The sequence below is a fragment of the Prosopis cineraria genome, unplaced genomic scaffold (genome assembly GCF_029017545.1).
Source record: "Prosopis cineraria cultivar Desert tree isolate PC_DT_omini unplaced genomic scaffold, ASM2901754v1 PC5, whole genome shotgun sequence".
Lineage (NCBI taxonomy): Eukaryota > Viridiplantae > Streptophyta > Magnoliopsida > Fabales > Fabaceae > Prosopis > Prosopis cineraria.
In genome coordinates this window covers 41,296,899-41,319,182 of record NW_026555336.1, presented here as the reverse complement: position 1 = coordinate 41,319,182, position 22,284 = coordinate 41,296,899, and the positions used below count along the sequence as shown (strand labels likewise).

The 22,284-nt window shown below is 33.2% G+C and overlaps 2 protein-coding genes across 2 annotated transcripts in view; one reads left to right on the top strand and one right to left on the bottom strand.

Moving 5' to 3' along the window:
• Positions 1-7,867: 7,867 nt before the first annotated feature.
• LOC129311415 (GTP-binding protein BRASSINAZOLE INSENSITIVE PALE GREEN 2, chloroplastic) lies at positions 7,868-13,760 on the top strand. Its single transcript, XM_054953722.1, has 3 exons — positions 7,868-9,069; positions 12,655-12,822; positions 13,234-13,760. The coding sequence occupies exons 1-3, from the start codon at positions 7,888-7,890 to the stop codon at positions 13,597-13,599; spliced, it is 1,716 nt and encodes a 571-aa protein (XP_054809697.1). The 5' UTR covers positions 7,868-7,887; the 3' UTR covers positions 13,600-13,760.
• A 1,740-nt stretch (positions 13,761-15,500) lies between these two features.
• Positions 15,501-22,284, bottom strand: part of LOC129311394 (MAP3K epsilon protein kinase 1-like) — a 29,334-nt gene continuing 22,550 nt past the window's right edge. Inside the window, exons 20-25 of the mRNA XM_054953688.1 lie at positions 20,846-21,663; positions 19,398-19,786; positions 19,175-19,309; positions 18,243-18,649; positions 17,532-17,646; positions 15,501-16,167 (exon numbers count right to left, since the gene is read on the bottom strand). Of these exons, the coding sequence (XP_054809663.1) occupies positions 15,991-16,167; positions 17,532-17,646; positions 18,243-18,649; positions 19,175-19,309; positions 19,398-19,786; positions 20,846-21,663 (2,041 nt within the window). The 3' untranslated portion in view covers positions 15,501-15,990. The remainder of the gene's footprint in view (positions 16,168-17,531; positions 17,647-18,242; positions 18,650-19,174; positions 19,310-19,397; positions 19,787-20,845; positions 21,664-22,284) is intronic.

Sequence of the window (22,284 nt, the reverse complement as noted above, 5' to 3'; positions counted from 1 at the left end):
CTAAATATTGATAAGTGTTGGTAGGGGCATAAACAATTATTGTAGGGAAATGAACAACTTCTATAAGAAAATTAACAATATGGGCAATGAATAATTCATTTTACCATGATAAGATCACTAAATAAAATAAAGTGAACATATGCACACAAACAACTCTTATAGGTTAATGAACAACTTCATGTAGGAAAATTAACAACTTTAATACGAGCATGAATAACTTATTTTATCATGATTACAACACTTGAAATAAAATCAAGATTCAATAATAGCATAAACAACTCATGTAAGGTAATGAGCAACTTCATATGTGAAAATGAACAACTTTAGTATGGGGAATTTACAATTTTTTTTACCATGATAATAACACTTGGAATAAAATCAAGATTTAGTAATGGCACAAACAACTCTTATAAGAATAACTTCATATATGAAAATGAACAACTTCAGTATGGGGAATTTATAACTCTTTTTATCATGATAATAACATGCTTAAAAGACACTTGCAAATTCCTCATATTGAAGTTTCCCTTACTGAAGTAGTTTTGTTCTTATAGGAGTTGTTTGTGTGCATTTCACTTGATTTAATTCTTAGTGATGTTATCATGGTAAAAAGAGTTGCCAATTCTCCCTACTGAAGTTATTTATTTCTCATATTAAAATGGCTAATTTTCATATTGGAGTTGTTTGTGTGCACAGCTTCACTTGATTTTATTCTTAGTACTGTTATGATGGTAAAAAAAGTTGTAAATTCCTCATACTATAATTGTTTATTGTCCAATTCTCTCCACTATCTATCTTACTATCTCCCAAAGAACCCACCAACCTTTACAAAAGAGAAAGCTCTTCAAGAGGAATCATCCTTCCCTTCTCATGGTTTTTACTTCAATACCTCAATTCATTATATTTAAAGCAATATTTTAAAAGTCGGATTGGATGTTGAACCAAAAAAATTAACGATTTTTAGTTTTTATCATCTAATCGATTAGATCAACGATTAGACCGCTGATGTAATAATTAAATAAAAATAATATTAAATGTATATATATAATAAATATAAGAAAAAAATTTATAATATATTAATAAAATGACATAACATGATCGTAAATTAATAATATTATAAATTATAATTTTATAACTTATCAAATACAGATGGATCTTAGTTAAACTAAATATGAATAGATTCAAAAGTATCTGCATTTGCACATAGAACTGTCAACATCTTTATAAAAAATGGTCTTAAATCATATTTTATACATGTAGATTATCTAAAAATAAAGTTGGCTTTTAATAAGATCTAATTTTTAAATTTTTAAAATTTTTAATATTTTTAAGCTTTTTTTAATATTAAGTTTAAAACCATCTATTTTTTTAAAAATTGCTCCGATTCTTGATTTAACTCTGTTTTTTGACTTAATAGCTGCTCAACTCTGATTCAATCTGACTTAATCATAAAAATAGTTTTTTAGTCCAAATCAAGCTGTTAACAGCGTTGGTCGACGATCCAACTATTCGGTGTGGTATGGTTTTTAAATCATTGATTTAAAGCCCTTATCTATTTAATTGCTTAGGAAATGCAGAGACAACATCGTCAACAACAAAAAAACACACTTGAATGAAAATATACAAGAACATAAACTTTATTCATACGGGAGCAATTAAAATTTACTAGTGAGCTAATAAAAAAATCACTTCCTCGAGTCCCATTATCCAAATTATCAACATAAATTTGGCTCTTAGAAATTCCAAAAATTGTAGCTTCTAAGAGTGAAATAAGGGAAAGGAAGATGACTAACTTTACCATTGTAAGCAGTCTTGGGTTTCCACAGCTTAGAGTCTTGATTCAAGACTAGGTAGTTTTAGCTAGGGGTCTTCAACCACAAGAGATTAGGTTTATTTTGTTAATAAATAATTAAATTCTCCATGTTACCTATATCAGAGGTGTAATATTTTTCTTGATATTATCAAAACACACAACACAACACAATTATGATGATCAAGATTAAGTAAATCCTTATACTAGGTTATCACAATAGATAATGAATAAATTCAAAGTAGTTAAAAATGGGGATCTCGATAAAACCTTTTTTTTAAAAGTGTTTAACTTCAAACATAAGTTTAAAGCATAAACAAATAAGGTACATAATAATGGCAAAAGAAATCACCACAAACATACATCAAATAGGGGAAAATTGGACATGTGTCCAATCTGCTCCATCTGTCATGACTTAGGTATCACTGTAGCGACAAATGGCATAGAGGGGGAAGCCTCTCATTGTGACGCACATGTTCTATATCGCAGCATACCTCTATTGTTATGACAGCACTTAAAAATCAACTTTTAAAGTGCGTCATTTTGCCATCCGACGTCCAATTTAAGCAATTCAAGTATCCACATATAACTAATCAAGCCACCTAACTATCAGCATTAGTTTCACAATCAAACACATTACAATTTATAAATTGGATACCTAGGTACATAAAGTCACTTTTCTATTTCAGAACATGCCCAAAGGTATCAAAAAACTACAACCCAATTGTCAATAGCCTAGAGACCACTTAAACCAACACATACAGACCTTAATATACTTAATAGAATAGTAATATTCATACATATATATCTTAAGAACAAATTGGCCATCAAACTCTTGATTTAGCATTAATTAATAAGGTAAATACATAATTCAAAACAACCACTCCATGACCAAACATAATGACATCATTACTATAACAATGACATTTGTACTAGTATTTCAGTTTTTCACAAACATCCCCATCACAATTTATAGCAATTTAGTTTGAAATACATCAAAATAACATTGTAAATCTCATGCAAGTCCTAAGTTGACATGAATATATATATATATATATATACACAAATACAATACTTACATGAAAAGCTAAAAAAAGAGAGCTATGCAATCGATAGCACTTCAAATTCTTTATAATGTCCTCCTTTTCTTTGCCCCATCAGAGCTTTCACTTATAAAATGTAACTATAGGGTGAGAACAATGTCTCATTAACTAAATAATTTAATCTATCTACAAGCATGCTAAAATAGTATGTAAGCATGTTAAGTGGTAGGTAAAACAATTTTATCCAAAACAATGCATGATCAACACTCCACCTTATATCCTTCTTATTTTTTCTTATTGAATCTGTGGGCTAATAATTCAATAAGACCAAGTCTATATGACTGGACTAGCATAAGCTCTTCAATTATGAGAGGTAGCTTGACTAAAGGCACCTTCACTCATTTTCAAATCACATATTCCCCCTTACTTGAATATCCAAGGTGTCGTATGCCCAATCTATTACCAAGATAATATTAAGACTTCCAAACAATGAAATTGAGCATTAAGGCCTCCAAGATACTAGTAAGCATTATATGGATTTCCAAACAACACTACAACCCTAAGGTGAACTCTCACTCTCTCACAATGATCATACTCATATGATCCAATCAAACACAATCTTATTTACATGATAATTATTTCTAAAACAATAGCATATCAATTCATGCTTGACTTCACAAGTATAGTTATGAGTATACATATAGATTTTGACATAAGAACTATCTTTTAAACATACATACATACATTCTATTTCACATGGATTTCCAAATCACAAATTAACTTTCATATTAAATATCACTAATTTGAAGCAATAAAATATATTTTTAAACACTCACAACCATCCAACCACACAAATAAAATGATTAGATTATTAGATTATCTTAAGCCTTTTGTCATAGAAAGAGTCACCATGGCAATTACTAACTTCCTTAGTTTTTGCTAGCTCTAAAATTGTCTGATCAATATTTAATCTACAAAATTGAATACTAATAATTAATTTACAACTTTAATAAACACCTTTTTTGCTTAAATTAGGGTACCCACACTACCCAAATTTATTCTTTATCATAACCAACACTTCCAACACATTTTATTATCTTTATCTAGTATCCTTAAATCTAGATAATACTTCCAACCATATTGCTCCCAAAACTTAAATTTAAGCCTAGGATTCATTTAAACCCTAGCTCAAATTTTTAAATCAATATAAAATTATCAAACCTGGATTTAAAAGTTTAAATTAACATCCCATAGACCCAAAGAATACTATGGGTACAAGTATAACACAATGGGAGATGAAATCAACACTCTGCTATACCTAAACTTACTATAATTTCACATAGAGAAGAGGTAAGATGAATAGGAAGCTTACCCAAATGTATTGCTAGCTTAAAATTCCTTCAAATTAGTCCAAATGTGAAACCTAGTAGAGAAATTCTCTTCCTCCATTGCCCTTCTCATTTTCCTCTTTCTTTCCCTTTCTTTCCAACGTATGCAAGCTTCTGATTTAATAAAATTTTTGCATATCCACTGCGGCGAATAGTGCGTCGACAGCAACGGATGGCACAAGGAGGCCTAAGCAAATTTTGATCCTTGCTTGATGAAAAAAAATCCTTCCTTACTAAACACAATTAAAACTATAATTCATGATAATCAATGAATTAACCCACAAGAGATTATCAAGTTTGTAATTTGAAATAATGAGACCTCAAGTTTTTATAATATAAAATGAGTCAAACCCATTCATTAAACCTTCAGTCAGAGTAAAATTATGTTATGGAAGTATGAGATACCTCAGAGGAGTAAAAGGAGTTAAAAATAGTTAAAAATCTCAAGTTGCTAAAAATAGAGCAGAGCGCCACAGCTCATGCACTATGCATCATGGCGTGTTGTGCGCTCATGACAGCAATTCTATTATCATTTGATAGCAGACTCGGGTAACTTTTGGCATTTCCTATTTCTTTGTCTAACATCCAATGAGATGATCTAGGCTTTTACAAAAAGTTCATACCATAATCTAGCTATTGGCATGGGTTTTACTTTCAAAACAAGTCACACTAAGAAGTTAGATATCTAAACGTATTTTTATAACTTTTCTCAACTTTCACAACAAAAGAGTGTCCAGAATGGGGGTTTTAACATTGCATTTCAGTAAAATATTCATTGTTGTAATTAAATGAACATTCATATACTTATACTAGTATTTTGATCCTATCAACTTTACAATTTAACCTAAGCAATATCTTAGGGCCTCAAATACATTCAGACATCACGAACAACTATATAATGTAAGTGTAAACAAAATGCATTTTAATTGACAATATTCAATCTATTATGCAAAATAAAATAATTCAAAGAGGCATACAATAGGAATACTTAGATTCCTAAGCGTTCAGAGCTTTTTCCCTTTCTATATTAGAACTATAGCCTATAAAATATTAAAAAAAAGGTGAGTTTAACCACTTAGTAACCAAGGTTAGCTTGTCTTATGCTGTTGTATATCAATTGAATAAACACATGAGATCAAAGTTGATTTTCTCAAAATACACATAAACACGTGTAACAAATTACTATTTCTCAATTAACTCATTTCCATCTCAATCAAGGTACATTGCTACACAAACACACAGACATGTGACAATGGCCCACTTTATTAATACGACTTGCCACAAACTTAAATAATTATGTGACACATCACATAATCACGTATGCATGATCAAGCCATCCTTATACCTTTCTTATTTTCTTTGATTGAAATATTAGGCTATAACATCAAATAGGGTTCCGTCCGTATGACTGGACTACCCAAGCTCATTAATTGTGAGGTATGACTTGGCCACAGATCATAGGACTCACTCTTGAACCATAGTTTCCCCCACTCTCTTGGATCTTTAAAGTGTTATGTACCTTAAGCTAATCTCCTTGATAAATTGAAGATAGCTAGGTTCTAGTCTCTCAACAAACTATGAGATAAGATTATATCCTCGTGCATCAGAAGGCAGCCAAAAACACTACATGGATTTTAACTACTCCTCTTCCTAGGTAAACTCCCATCAACTGATTATGTAATGAACAATGCCCACTCATTTTTCACAATTTCATTTTCAAAATCAATACATTAGACTCATGCCCATGTGCTACCCAAGTGAGCATCAAATCTTATTTTCTCATTTATCACATATATCTATCATTTTCAATCTCAACACGATTATCTTTATCATACCCATCATCAACTACTCATTTCAATATCACATTACAAACTTGAAATTCATTTCAAAATCACTTTCACATCTTTAGTCCAAATCAAGCAAATATACTATCACAAGTTTCATAACATGTGTACCCATTCACAAATTACAATTATATAAGCTAAAACACACATTTCATATTACAATGCAATTAATAAACAACTATCAATGATAGAATTTTTTGATTATCTAAAACATTTGAGAGATCAAAGGTTTACCCTTCAATAATTAGCTTCCAAACTTGATTCCCAAGCCAAAATGGTGCCCAAATGCTCAATTTATAATTAATCAATTATAAACTCATCAACAATGTCAAGAACACAATTTAAACCCTCACACTTTCACTTCTTCGATAGCTAACCTTCTTACTTCTCACCCTTGGGCTTACTCATTGGATTTAATAACTCTTTTTAATTCACATTAGCATCATTAATCATTTCTAATGTCATTAATGTCTCAACAACCCCCATTAAATGCTCATTTTTGGGTATTAATGAGGTTTACCAATTAAAGATGTCACAATGCATCATTTCTAGGTTTAAATATTTCAAACAACTCTCATTAACTTCATTTGAGTCAATGGGTTTGGACTCATAATCTATATGGAATGGAAACCATCTCCCATTATTAAACCCTAACCAAAAACTTTAAGAAAGTAGAAGAGAATGGAAGATTAGAGTGCATGACACTTACCTTAAGTTTTTTTTAACACCAAAATACTCCCACACTACCAATATGGCAAATCCTAGCGGAGCAAAAGGCATCCTCTTCATTTCCTCTTTTTCTTCTCTATGTTTTCTATATTAGTTCAAGACTAAATTTTGCAAAAAAAGAGTAGTGTGCATGCCATAGAGAGGCCCTCTCTCTCCAATTGTCATTTGTGCTCTGCGATGGACGTGTTATATGCTGCGACATATGGCACAGAGATAATCCTTCACGTTTTTCTCCTTCTTTCAATGTCCGGGTGGTTTGACTTCACTTTGGACCTATAATTAGGGCTAAAACCATAACTGAATACACTTATTAGACTTTTCTAGCCACATACTACATGAAATCACTCAATTATCATAATTAAAACTTGATTAATTCTTTAGTAATCTAATGATTAAAATTTAAGATGTTATACTTGCTATCCAGTTTGCCTAAATATCATTGTAGTCCACTTTTAAGGCTGTCTAAAGGTGCAACAAACCCATTAGTAGTCCATAAATACCGTTAGTCTAATAAATGCTCAAATTTACTCTTTTACCCTTGTTAAAGCTTGAAATTTAAATTTAAAATTTGAGGATGTTATAAGAGGCTATTTTGAAATGTCTGAGATGTGAATCTACCAACACCAAGTTTTGTTACTTCAACAACTACATCCTTTCTTAGCCTCACCATTTCTGTAAGACTTATTGGAGGTACTAGACTTGTAGCGATGCATTGAGGGATGTTTCCATTGGAGGGGGTGCCGGAGTAACAAGAGAAGCAAAGGAAGCAACTCTAAGTCTGTTTGTGTCGTTTGGCATGTGTTTTGTGATTAACTAAAGAATTTAAAAAAAATTAAAAGAGGGTTAATTTTGTCATTTTTCTTAACATTTTAATTTCACTTTACTACCTTTGGTCTAAAGTGAAGTTTGAGAGCTTAAGAAGCTATCTTTTTAATTAAATGTGATTAAGGGGTCTAATTTGAAATTTTTCCTATTTTTGCAAACATTCATAATTAAATAATTTTGAATATATAAAATATACCTAATTACATCCCTCCCTTGTTCCATGTTTTTCCTTCCCGTGTCGAATCACAATGCTGGTGGTCCGTAAACTCTCACGTTCTAGATTTGAGCAGTATGCTACGTCGTTGCTCTTCTCACTTCTAGTTCCTTATTCAAAACCCTATGGCCAAAACTTTAGAAAATTCTTGCATCCTTCGACGAAATTGTTTAGGCATTTCTCTTCAGCAACTGAACAAAATTTGCCCCTCTCTCGTGATGGTAATTATGATGAAGGCACGTCACAATCTCTTCTTATCTGCCCCGGTTGTGGGGTTTCTATGCAGGACTCCAACCCAAAACACCCTGGTTTTTTTATTAAACCCTCTCAGAAGGATTTGGCATATAGATTGTATACTCATCTTGAACCCGTTGCCCAAGTGCCTGAATTTTCCAACTCTATCAAAATGGGACTCGTTATTGAGCCTGAAAAGCTTGACGGTGGTGTCCGCTTGCACGCGAAAGCGGACGAGCCGTTGGTCTGTGCACGCTGCCACTCATTGAGGCACTATGGAAAGGTAAAGGATCCGACAGTGGAAAATTTGCTGCCAGATTTTGACTTTTATCATACGGTGGGAAGGAAGTTGGCTTTGACAACTGGATCTCGGTCCGTGGTTGTGATAGTCGTTGATGCAGCGGATTTCGATGGGTCATTTCCTAGGAAGATTGCAAATTTAGTGTCTAAGACAATTGATGACAACTCTTCTGCGTGGAAGCAAGGCAAGTCAGGAAATGTGCCTAGAGTGGTGCTTGTGGTAACGAAAATTGACTTGCTGCCTAGTCCTTTGTCACCTACAAGATTGGAGCATTGGATTAGGCAAAGAGCAAGAGTGGGTGGAGTGAATAAGATTACTAGCATGCACATGGTGAGTGCACTGAAAGATTGGGGTCTGAAGAATTTTGTGGATGATATTATTGATTTGGCTGGACCTAGAGGGAATGTGTGGGTTGTTGGGGCACAGAACGCGGGAAAGAGTACATTAATAAATTCCATCGGAAAGCATGTTGGAAGGAGGATAACACATCTGACTGAAGCACCTGTACCAGGAACTACGTTGGGAATTATTAGAGTGGAAGGTATTTTAACAGGTCAGGCAAAACTGTTTGACACACCTGGCCTGTTGCACCCTTTTCAGATCACACCGAGGTTGACAAGGGAAGAACAGAAGCTTGTGCACATTGGCAAGGAGTTGAAACCTAGGACATATAGAATCAAGGTTAGAACGCTGTAAATTTGATTTTTGGTACTGTCCATTATTGATAAATCCGTGTTTCTTTTACTCAGTCATAGAGGATTACTACATAACTAGAATAAAAATTTCATGGTCATTTTCCCTTTCAGAAGAAACATTATATTTGTGCTTGGTTGGTTCACCTTGATAACTCAACAGAATAGAGACTCCCCAATTTTCTGCCCGCCCCTCTCTTTTCCTTCACCTACTTTTTTTCTTTTGAATGACAAATGGAGGCAATAGCCTACAAATTGGAAAGGAGTAGAAGATAATTAACCTACATCCGTAGGTTTATATCTAATATCATAGCCCATGATGGCTAAACACTCCGCAGGTGGATCCATAATAACACTTTGTTGTTGCTCTGAAAAGAGTGCATGGTGTGCCTTCACCTACTTTTTGTTAACAAACTTCTTCAAGATCTTCCCTGAACAATCTCCACTTTTTATTCGTTCCTAGACAATCCTTAAGAAGTTTTATTCTTTTAGCGACCCCATACTTTTTCCTTGCACAAGTCTTATTACCTGAGGCTATCTATCAATTGGCACCTCTTTTAGTATTGAAATATTGAGATATAGCTCCTTGATTCGTAGTAACACTGAGCATTTGTTTTTAAGTTAGCTTATCTTGTTTTTATAGTCTATTCAATTAGTTTAAGATAACATTATGAATGAAGTTGAAGTATTAATGGAACAAGAGTTTGTTATTATCAACCTTTTTTTTTTTTGAAGCTCTTTGGCAGTTTGCTGTCCCTGCTTGTTTATGGTGTCTTTGGTTGTAACAGAATGTGAGTGTTTGGCCTGAGGTTTCTTGCTATATGATTTGGGAGAGAATTAATTTCTTGGCCTCTATGGGGGGTTTCTGCTAATTGTTTTCCAAGGGGTCTCCCATGTGAATTTAATAAAAAGGATTGGAAAGCTCTTTTGAGCTTATAAATCTGCAAGTTTTTTTCTTTCCTTTTTTTGGGAGGACTTCATATCTTCCTTTTCTAGAGCTGGTGGGTTTGCTTACTCATAGGTGGCAGCAGCATTTTCCAGCTGCTTGCCATCTTACCTAAAAATTAGCTTTGTTATGCCATGTGGGCATGGTGGAGAGTAAAATTTTAACTTCTGTCAAGTGTAGGGAGTAACACTAAAGTGATTGGAATTGAAACTATTTTGAAAAAGAAATTAAATTACAGGATCAGATTCACAATTAAAACCTACTATATGGGTCAAATGATTAATTTCTCCCAAAGTTATTTTTTTAATATTTTTTGGGCTTGCATTTATTATTGTTTTGGAATCTCATAGTTAACTCTTAGAATTATTCTCTAGGTTTGATATTAAGATAGGAAAGTTATCTTTACATTGCTTTGTTATCCATCTTTATCTTGAGGAGTTTCTATTGTAGTTAAACTCTATTTCTCATATTATTTTAAACAAAAGAAAACATAGAATGCAGGTCCGTTAGATGGACAGTTTCCCTTCATCCTCTAAATTCTGCATATATTTTACTTTAAAGCTAAATTTCCACATCCGGCCTTTGCATGCTTACATATTTAAATAGAAACTTATTTGATAAAATGCATTGCCCAGCTTAACTCGTTGAAAGGATAACTGCAAGAAGTTTTAATAATTAATAGTTGCTCTGTTATATTCACTAAAATACAAGTTATTGTTTTCTAGCTTGGATGCATTGGGGGAGAAACTATGTTTGAATTTTCATTCTATTAAATCCATTGTATTTAAAACCGGGCTGGATGGACTGGCAAACTGGTCTGGTCAAGTGTCTAGACTGGACATTTGCTGACCCATTTCAGCCTAGGATTGACGCAATGCAAACTGGTCGACCCTACAAGTTGGCTGTTTCAAGCGGGTCGAGGAAGAAGGGGTGAAAGTTGCATATCCAAGCTGAAAAAATGCGAATAACCCTGAAAAGGGAGAAGAAAAAGAACTGGAAAAGAAGAGTGAAGAAGAAGAAGATCGAGGCAATCAAAGAAAAAATAAGACAAAAAAGACAAAAAAGAGTGACATGAGAGGGTCTGAGGTTAACACACCCAAAGAGGAAGAGGAGAACTGCGACGTTGTCCTTCATATCTCTGTAGAATGCCTCTGAGGTTTGACGATGTAAATGCACAGAAAAAATTGGAAAAGGAGTTGCTGGAAGAGAGGTATATGAAAAAGAGAGTGGAGACGTAAGAGGGTCTGAGGTTTAGAGGGGTAAAAAAGATAAAAAGCTTGGTAGAAAAAACAGGGAACTAGATAGATTAATTGCAAAATCCGTTTGATATATTTATGTGCCTCTCGGTAACACATTGATACATATGATAGTCACTACACACGATGAGCATAGCCATAGGTAGAAGAAGCAGTCACTCTATTAGTAGGTAGGTAGCGTTCAAGCTACCATTTGATATATATATATATATATATGTATATTACTTTTTAATAAATATTTTATGCAAAGTTAATTTTTGCACATATATATGTATATTATTTATTTATATATATATATATAGGTAGTTAATAACGGAGATAATATATAGTCTCGTGTTGTTTACATATATGTTTATTCGTGAACTATTAATATATATATATATATATTTTTATGTTTTGGTGCTTTACACTTTATTTTGGCTTTGTTATTATTTTTCTGTCTTAATCTTGTTTGATACTTCTTGAAAATTAGTTTTATATTATAGTTTGTATTCTTATTTTTATCTAAAATAATTAATATATAATTAAAAAAACAGCAATTTAATTACTACTAATTTGATCATGATTCATTTATACTTAAAACTAGTGTTTCAATTGGTTTAATGACTGGTTTGGTTTTTAGTACCTTGGTTAAATCACTTCTAGATTAGAATATGGAATGTTCTTCCAATTTCTTCTTCTAACACGATATTCCCCTCTTTCTGGAGAGTTCTTTATATTGTATATTTTATATGTGATTAGACTGGTAGTAACTATCACCAAGATTACTAGAGATTTTGGTTATTTTTTTTGAGAGAATATATATAAAGTATCATAATATTCTTTAATTGTGATGTCCTTGGCATAATCATGAGGGTTCCTCATGATTGATATTTAAGAAAAATGTAATAGAAGCATTATTAGTTGGCAGTTCCGTTAGCATAAAGATAAGAGGATAGCTGTTCATATTTGGATATATGCTTTGTTGCTCTGGGAGCTGGTTTTACATTACCATGCTTGGCATTGTTTGTGGAGGAAGATATGTCCTTGACAGGGGCTTAATAAATAGTGGCATGGCTTGCATTTTTAAATCTGAAAATCTAGGGAAATAATTGTGTTTTCTGGGATTGCACATTGCGGCATAGTCTCTTATCAATCAATACCTTTTTACAAGTTTTGGTGGCATTTTCATACAGCGAATGCTGGTACTATGGTTGTTCTGCTGTGCTGCTTCACTGTTTCTTGTGGATATTAGTTATCAGAGTCCAGAGAAGCATGTTTACATCTGGTTATTCTGGGTTACACTGCAATCTCATTGGTTCACACAAGGTTCATCAAGAGCCTCTTTTTAGAACCTATCATGGTTCATATTTTTGTTAATTTATTGTGGCAGGCTAGTCAAACGGTTCACGTGGCTGGTTTAATGAGATTGGATGTGGAAGAAACATCCCTCGATTCTGTTTATGTCACGGTCTGGGCATCTTCTTTACTTCCATTGCACATGGGTAAAGTAGAAAATGCATGTAAAATATTGCAGGATCATTTTGGGCGCCAGCTACAGGTACTTTCCTTGCTCAGTTTACTACATACAGAGCAGTTCTTTGCCCATAGATCTTATAAGCTGACTTATAATGCTCATGCATCCTCAAGATTTTTTGTTGGTGGCATCTTAAATAGCTGCCTTCTTCTGTACTATGTCCGGGCGAATTTTTGACCTATCATTGCAAAATTGTGCCCTAATTTTTCAAAATCATTAAGTTTACTGCTTTCGTAGAAGAAGAAATACTTACTGAACACAAATTTTAGAACTATAATGAGCAACCGCCAAAATATCCTCAAGGTGCTGGGCTCTTCATTTGACCACATGGGAATGATGCATGTAGAACTGTAAAAGACAATGATCGATAAGGATGATATATGATGTGTTATGGTTTTCTCTTTGTATAACACCATTTAAAATTTTTCTGTCTAGCCACCAATAGGTGAGAAACGAGTTCAAGAGCTGGGGAGTTGGGTGAGAAGAGAATTCCATATCAGTGGGAACAGTTGGGACTCAAGTTCTGTAGACATTGCGGTTGCTGGCCTTGGCTGGTTTGCCGTTGGACTGAAAGGGGATGCAGTGGTAGGCGTTTGGACATATGAAGGAGTTGGTGTTGTCCTTCGAAATTCTTTGATTCCTCATAAATCTCATAATTTTGAAGATGCTGGGTTCACAATCTCCAAAATTGTCTCCCAGTCTGACCGAGCTTTAAATAAAAGTGGCACCAACCAAGTAACAGAGGCGTCTGTTTGGGGGAAAGTTGAGTTATCATCACGTTTTCAATATAGGAAATGGTAGATCGGCAATCAATTTCCGAGTGCATGCAGGGAAGATGGTTTGTTGAGGCATGGATCAAATGCCTACAAAAATTCTTACCACAAAAGTATGTCATCTGGCTGTTTAATGTTTGTCATACTCGGATTGAGGGAATTATCTCTCTTTAAGTTTTGCACTGCAAATTGCCCGTCTCCCCCCCGCCCCCAAAAAAAAAAACCTTTACTTTCACCTCATGGAGACTATGGCTTGTTTGGTTATTGCCTTCATGTTTTTGTTTTCAAAAGTTTTTTTATAAAACAATTTTAAAAAATGTTTTTGAGAACAAATAAAAAAAACTTGTTTGGTAATAGTAATTCAAAAACAGTTTTAGAATTAAAAAAACAAAAAAACTTGCTTGGAAAAATTAATATTAAAAATAAGTTCTAAAAACTAAAATAAATAAAACTCGTTTGATAAAAATTGTTTTGGCTGTTATTTTGCTTGGCAGAATTAGTCTATATGTTGCTGCCAATAAAATATAAATTTTATTTTTTGGAATTTCCTTACAATTTATAAATGAGTAATATTTATAAGAATATAAAAATTTATATTACTAAAATTATTTGTTTAATTTTCTAATTAAACCAAGACAGACATGTAATTATTTAATATTATTAGCACATGAAAATTTATTTATTTTAATTTATTTAGACAAAAATATGTTAAGTATATAAAATTATTTACACAAGTTTGCTTATATATATATGTGCGCGTGCACGTATGTAATAAAACATTAACAAAGGAAGAAACATCTTTTAAAAAATGAGAAATGAAAAATTTATATTATAATAAAAGGAGATATTTTAATAAATACTAAAAGAATCTATAATTATTACAATAAATGATATAGAGATATAGTTAAGCGAAATAGGATAGAATTAAATGAAAATCATAAACCAATCATTTTGTATAAATAAAAAAAAGTCTTGACATAAGCCTAAACATAGGGAGATTGAATCAAAAGCATGAGGTTGAGGAAACAAAAAAGTTTGAATTAGTGATCACTAAAACCGTCTTCCTAACAGTATGGGAACAAAAACAACAATTTTTTTCCCGCTTTTACTTAGTAAAAATAAAAAAATAGGAATAGAAACAGCTAAAAGTTGTTTTAATTTTCTTGTATTTAAAAAAATTAAAAACTGTTTTCAAAACAAAAATTAAAAAATCATTAGCCAAACAATTTTTTTATTTTAAAAATAAAAAACCTGTTTTTAAGAATAGAAAACAAACAGGCTAATTTTACTTTATTTTAGATATTTGTTCTTTTTCTTCAATCCGATCCCAATACCCTTCTTGTTTGTTCTTTTTCTTTCATAGAATTGAGACATTGGGATGTTGCGAGTAATTAAATTAATGAGTGAAATTAATTGTCTATATATGATGCAGTTGCCTGTTAAAAAGATTATCTTTACTTTATATTCTATATTTATTAAAATAAAATTAAACTATATAAAAATAAAAATAATGTTAAGCCTAGGCCAATAGAATTCATTCTCTACGCCCAAACCGAACCGAAGGAAAATAATACTATTTGCATTGATGCGGCGTTCACCGGAAGAAAGCATAAACATCGCATTGATGTTTTCATTTCACGCCTCGCGATTAGATATAAATGGATAAACTTCTATGCATTATATGAAATTTTAAAACTTGAAAATATCATATAGTATTATTATCTAAAATTTTCACATTATTAATTTTTACATAAAAATACATTATGAATTTTAAGTGATATTTATTTAAAATGTCCTACACATGGTAATGTTACGGGATCTTTAGTTTTATAATTCAATATACGATGTTTAATTCTTCCATTCGTTATTTTGCAACCCAAAATAAATGGGAAACCAGAACCATTTTGGCAAAAATTTTCCCCCATCGGATACGACAAATGGATACTATAATTCGATGCCAAAACGTCACTGAAGCCAGGAAATCAGACGACGGTTTAATTTTTGATCGAAAACAACAAAAATGAGCCTGTCCCTCCCATCACTCGAACCACAAAGGGCACTTTGGAAGGTGGAGGGGGCCAGGGGAAACTTTATATACAACTAACCTGAAAACATCCTCTCCACTTCCATACTCCTTCCCTTTTTTTCTCAACCATTTGACTAAATTTAAATGGCTGAGTTTTAATATATTATAAAATTATTATTACAATATCAAATGATAAAAGATAAATATATGAATGTACTCATTTGAGAACTTTGTTTTTTTATCATTTTAACATTTTAAAAATAATTTTATAAAATACTAAACCGAATCATCCAAATTTAACCAAATGGTTAGATGAGAAGTGGAGAGGAAAAGGCAGGGAGAGAATCCAACAAAAAATATACATAAACGGGAGAACATACCAACAACACAAATTTACAAAACGGTGTTTATGTGTAGAGCTTTAAGTAAAGAAGTAGCCATCTGTTTGACCAACACTTGGCCTCCCGAGCTTTGCCCATCTCTTCTCTCCTCTATCAAGCTCTGTAGCTTCTGAGGCAAATCATTCTCCACAATCAACTTCTTGGGCTGAGGGTGGTGCTCATAAACAGCCTGCCACAGCAATTTAATCAGAGACCCTGCTGGGTAAAATATTCCAGAGACTTCGCATCGACACAATAAATCACTTTTTTAAAACCACCTTTTTCGTACCATGTAAGCATGCAATTATCTGCATTATCAATCCAACTATCCAAGTGTGTTGATTCCAGATAAAACATTCAAATTTGAAGCCCCAGTAAAAGATCATAGGAAATGCACATTTGAAAATAGCACGTTGGAAAGATAAATGATAAAATAAAGATCAGACTCATTGACTTAAAATTGAGTTGACTCATGCAAAAACCTAATATCTGGTTATCAATCCAGATTCAACTCTGGCACTAAATATCCAGATTCAACAATACTTGAATCTGAACAGAGAGAACCGGATACCATGTTTTAGCACCCAAGGGAACAAAGAACTAGCAAATGTAACATCTAATTATTTAATTCTCAAATTTACCGCACCATTTTATGAGTCAATTTGAAGCTTGGTTTGACAAATGCCAAAACATCTAGTCAAATGGGTTTTGATGGACTAAATTTGTTTCCAAAGCCTTGTACACTCTGAATTGCATAGTAACACTAATTTGGCTCTCAGCTATTAAGAAAGTTGCCTAATGTAATCGTGGAGCAGAGAGCTAAAACTAGGTATCGTAATGGTACTGTTTAACGGATATTGTATAAAAAGATAAATAGTATCCATTTGACAACATGATAAAAAAGTACCTGCAAAGCTTCATATAATTAAAACTCTGAAGTTTGAAAACATTGACAATGAAATTACAAAGGCCTGTAATATATTCGACATGTTGGAGAACAATAATTTATTGTTCCTATACACCATTCACCAGAATCAAGACATCCAGACAAAATTTTCCACAAAATCATTTCTATAGAAAGCATAACTAATGAAACAGATGTATTTGAATATTATTTGATAAAATAATGTATTTATGAAAACATGTATAATTGTAACTTTGCTCATGTTAAAACATTGAGACATTTCTTTCAAGAATAGAGACTGCTGTTAACTGTCCACGGAGTCTCGCATGTCAAGCTGCAATGTTCACGACTTGTAAACAGCGCAGCGAAGTTTATCAGATATATAGCTGATGGGTGAGTAACTGTCCAGCAAAAGTTTGTCAACTAAATTGGGACTTGACAGAAACATCAAGTTTGGTTGCCAGCAAGAAAATGCTATATAAAAACTGAATCATGTGATTGTGAAGCTACATCTATGTGGACTTTTATAATTTTAAACGTAAGATTCTGTTCCATTATCGATTAGTAGGACTGCATCTACTACAAATTTTAGCATGTATGACAAGAATCATGTGCATCCATTCTAGGTAAAACAATAGGATAATTTGTACCTTTATAAGTTTGAGTAAATTAAGACGAGCTATAGCATCTCGATGATCAAGCCTTGCAATCAGTAAGGGAGTTAATCCATTAACAGCTAATGTGGTATTAATCCGCACAGATTTTCTGCAATAATTGATGGCATGTACAGAATGAAAATTGAAGAAGAATAAAAATTGTATAGAATGAAACTATAGTTGATTTAAAGTCAGCAAGAACCAAATATTTCATTCATTACATGAAATAAACACAAGAAATGTGCAAAATTCGTTAAGCTGTGAAGCTTTGTTCTATTGGCCTATGTAAATGCATTTTCAACATGAAGTTCCAGAGATTGATGTCTTAGTAAGAGACCCTGAATTAAAAGCTCAAGTGAGATTGTTGTTGTTTTCTAATACCCAGAATCAGATAACTGGTATAATCCAAAACCCCAACTTCACAAAACCTTAGCTTCTTCATTCTTCTTGTCTTTTTTTTTTTTTAAGGCTGTTGTCTATTAAATAACTAATATTAGTTTATCTTCCCTGCACTCATCCAACTTCAATAGAGGCAAGGACCTTTATGCAGCAATTCCTTACTTCCTTCTTTCATTTTTGGGTTACTGAAAAGAAACTATCCATTCATGATTAACGTCTCACAAGGCGGAAGTTATAAGGAAAACTAAATCAGGTCCATAATTTATGGGAAGATTAAACAGAAAGGATCTAAAATCCTGTACATACGTGATGATTTTCAAGAATGGCTCCAATATGTGCACAAAATACTGCTCTGGACAGGTCTGGAAGAACTTGACCAGCCTCTGCACTGCATCCTTTTTCAGTAATGCTTGTTCAACCTTCCTATTGTCATTATCATGAGCCAAGCAAACAGCAATAGAATCTAATGCCGTCACTGACCAAATCTCATCCTCAAGAAGGTTCAAATAGACGTCCAAACCCCCATGGGCCCTTAACTGCTCCCTTGAATTTCGAGATGCATGGGCCATGTCACACAGTAGAGGCAATGCATATTGTTTCAAGGGAGAATTTGAGGTTATAAATTGCATCAGATGGGGAATAATCCCATTTTCAGCAGCTTGTTCTTGTCTCCTCTTGTTTATCTTGCATAAATTGAACAGTGCATTCAAGACCTTCAGGGGGAAAAACAAAAACAAAATTATAGTCAACTCTGTCAAGAAAGTGAAGTTATTAGTGATGTACCTCGTATGCCAGATATTTATGATACAGAGAGGAGCGCACGACCGCAGTTTTCTTTTTTCTTTTTAAATAAAAGAGACTTTATCAGAGAAAATCAGAATTACATGAAAGGGGAACTAGAAGCCTCCCAAGAGAGAAGGCAACAAAGGAAAAAAAAGAGAAAAGAAAGAAAAGAACGAACAAATATTACACTAAAATAACCAAGCATGTTAGACTTGTACTTCTCTCTCCAAATGCACACGGGCATTTTCCCTCAATACACAACTATAGCTCATTCATTTTTATTTATCCAGACTTAAAAGAATAGAGGAAATGGCATACATGAATACAGATGACGGGCTACATGTCAATTATATATGTTAGTGACCAGTAAGTCATATATCAAATAGAAAAATATATTTAACTTTTTCTTCTAATTCACAGAAAATAACAATAGTAAATTAGTCAGCAAGACTGACCTCATGATGCATCTGTGATATAAGTGGCCCTTCTTTGAGTTGCAGATTTGGTATCAAGTATTTTATTGCTTCAGCACGTTGCAGATTCTCTAAGCAGTTTGGATCAGTTGACAGATGATTAATACACTTCAGTATCTAAAAACATGGACATGACCTAAAATTGTCAGAAGTTTTAAATGTAGTATACAAGGGAGAACATAAAAAGAAAAATTTTCCATCCCACCTTTAACAGAATTGGAGGCTCCACCCTATTAAACATCTGGAAAAGACGACTGAGCAAGCTTTGGCTACACATATAAGACTTCACTGTCGTGTCAGCTTGAGCAAACTCAAGCAGAAGATCTGCTACTTTTTCCAGGTACTCCCTGGCAACATCAGCATTCAATGATGAAACCATGTGGGAAAGAAGCCCAGATGAAGTTGCACTGCCTGGTCTAGCATTTAAGACGCCTGAACCAGACAGCACACCTGAAGCTGTCTGAGATACAATCCCAGATGTGGATGCAGCCCCTTCATTAGACCCTAAAGCCCCTGGTTTCTTTGAAGCAGCTTTGTAAGACACTCTAGCACCACTGTCAAGATTTCCATTTTCTCTACCACGTTGGGAAACATCTGCATTACCATAAAAGCAACAATCATTTATATATATATATATATTAACGGTCAAATCACAGCAAAGGAAGAATATGTTGAAAAAGCAGAAAGCATGATTTATCAATTTGCATGCATTTGGATATTTGTATGCATATACAATGGAATGTGATCCTTGCTACTAATATTTTATCTCATTCTATTTCTAATAAATGTTCAGGTGAAGCTTCAAGGAGAAAGCAAGTAAAGATTAACAAGCATGGAGCATACATTTTGGGCAGACAAATATATAATATATATACATGTGTGCATGTCAAGTGCGTGTAATTTTGAGATTTAACTACTAGGTTTAGGTTAGCATAAACATGAACTTATGATGCATACCTATAGATATGCTAAACTGCCCGATATTCTATGGAGGCTTGATGTGTTTATAAGAATTATGTTATGGAGTATAAATGTTTTAGCTGACCATGAGATAATTTGATAACATTTTTTTTAAGTTTCAAGTTAGTGAGAAGCCTAATAGGTGAATAATTATAATTAGGCTAAGTTAAATACTAATGAAGTTAAAAATTATAATTTGCTTCTATGGATAAACATTCAATGTGCACAGGCTCTAATAAATAATTACTTTATTCAAGTATAATATTCAGAAGTAAAGTGATTAAGCAATATTTTAGCACGATATTTAGATTTCAGCAATTTTTTATTATGACTATAAGGCAAAATGTATTCCATCATGACAAATGGGTGTTTCCAGCAAGATCGAAGAAGATTTCGATAATTTGTTTCAGGGGAAAAGGAAGGATAACAACTTTTGGCAGGGTGCAATATTTGGGCCTTTTGCTTGAAAAAGAAAAATACAAAAATCTTCGTTGGAAACTTGGGTCCTTGCATCTAGCAACAGAGATATCCAATGGAACTTAATCAATCAGATTTGTAACTGAGATTATTCTATTAATATTGGAGAAATTATTTTTTTAATAACTCTTCGTCCATTTTTTTGCTAGTTTCCTTTTTTTTTCAAATTTTATCAATAGAAGCATAGAATATGGCACATAAATTGATCCTCATTACCTGCAAATTCTGCCATCAAATAGTCCAGCTCACCATTTGTCTTCTTCTCAGAGGCATGTAGTAAAGGGAGTACACTTTCATGCCTTTCTAATCCTGACAACTGGCGTACATATTCAAGCTGACCAGATATTTGTCTAGATGGAGGCTCTTTCTCTAACAAGCTAAGAAGAGGCCTAACCTGCTCTTGCTGTGTAGCTCCTGCCAGTGATAATCCATTTGATGCAGGATCTGTCAATTTCAAAGCCCTATCTGTTGATGCCCTGCTAGCAGAATTACTAATACGCTGCTGTCTAAGTTCAACATCTGCTCGAGAAGAATCATTTTTCCATCGATCCATGTTGTCCCTCTCCTTTGAAGGTTCCTTGGATGCTACATTTGTACTCTTTTCTGACGTAAACTCAGCTGCTGCGTTGCTAGATTGAAGCCTATCAACCTCTACAGAGTAATTACCATCTGATCTTTGAGGTTGTGAGGTTGAGGCAAGTGAAGGGTCCAAGTGATGATCAAGTATCCCATGCCTCAGTTTAGGGAGATCCAACTGGTCTGCTGAAGACAGCAGTGCATCATTCTGAATGCTAAGAGGATGTGTCGAATCCAAGGGCCCAGATCGTGGACGTTGAGCCAAACCATCAACTGGAAATCCAACCCCAACAGATATAGAAGCTAGTCGTGTTGCCTCATTTAAGCTATAAAGGGTGTTTATAAGCCTCAGGAGTATTCCATTCTTTGCAGCTATTCGACAAAAGTCATTTCTAGGGGTTGATCGCTGAAGCTTAAAGACTTGCCACATGCCGTCAATAGCCAGATGTACCATTTCCCTAAGATAGTGGTGAAGAAGTTTATTGACATTGATGCATGTGTTACCAAAAGAATAGTTAAAAGTTAAAAGATATCATATAATGCTAAAGGTTTTGCAGTCAGACAACATCACTGAAGAATGAGACATGGCCGTCTATAGAAAGTACTGCGATGCTGCAAAATAAGAGTTTGAAAAATTCTTATTGCAGTATAAATTGAGATAAAATATGCTTATAGACCAATTTTCCAAGTAACCAAAATGTCCATTACAAGTAAATTCATTTGACCAAAAAACCCACAAGGATAAGATTGATTTGTTATACTTAGAATATAATATGTATTTATTAAACATCAACTTGAATGCTACCTATTTTGCGTTAAAAACCATACATGACAACACTTAGAATAATTTATATATATTTCATACACGTTAGTCTTTTTTGTTGCCTTCTTTAATATGTTAAATTTAGTAACAAGTATGTCTCATTAAATACATAGATCACATGGTACCATTGTATTCTATCAATAACCAACTCTTCAGAGATATTATTTACTAATAAATCTTGATCAATGACTTGTTTGAATGTCTTTCTTGGTCTTCCTATACTTCTCTTCATAGAGCTAAAAACCATCTACTCAAC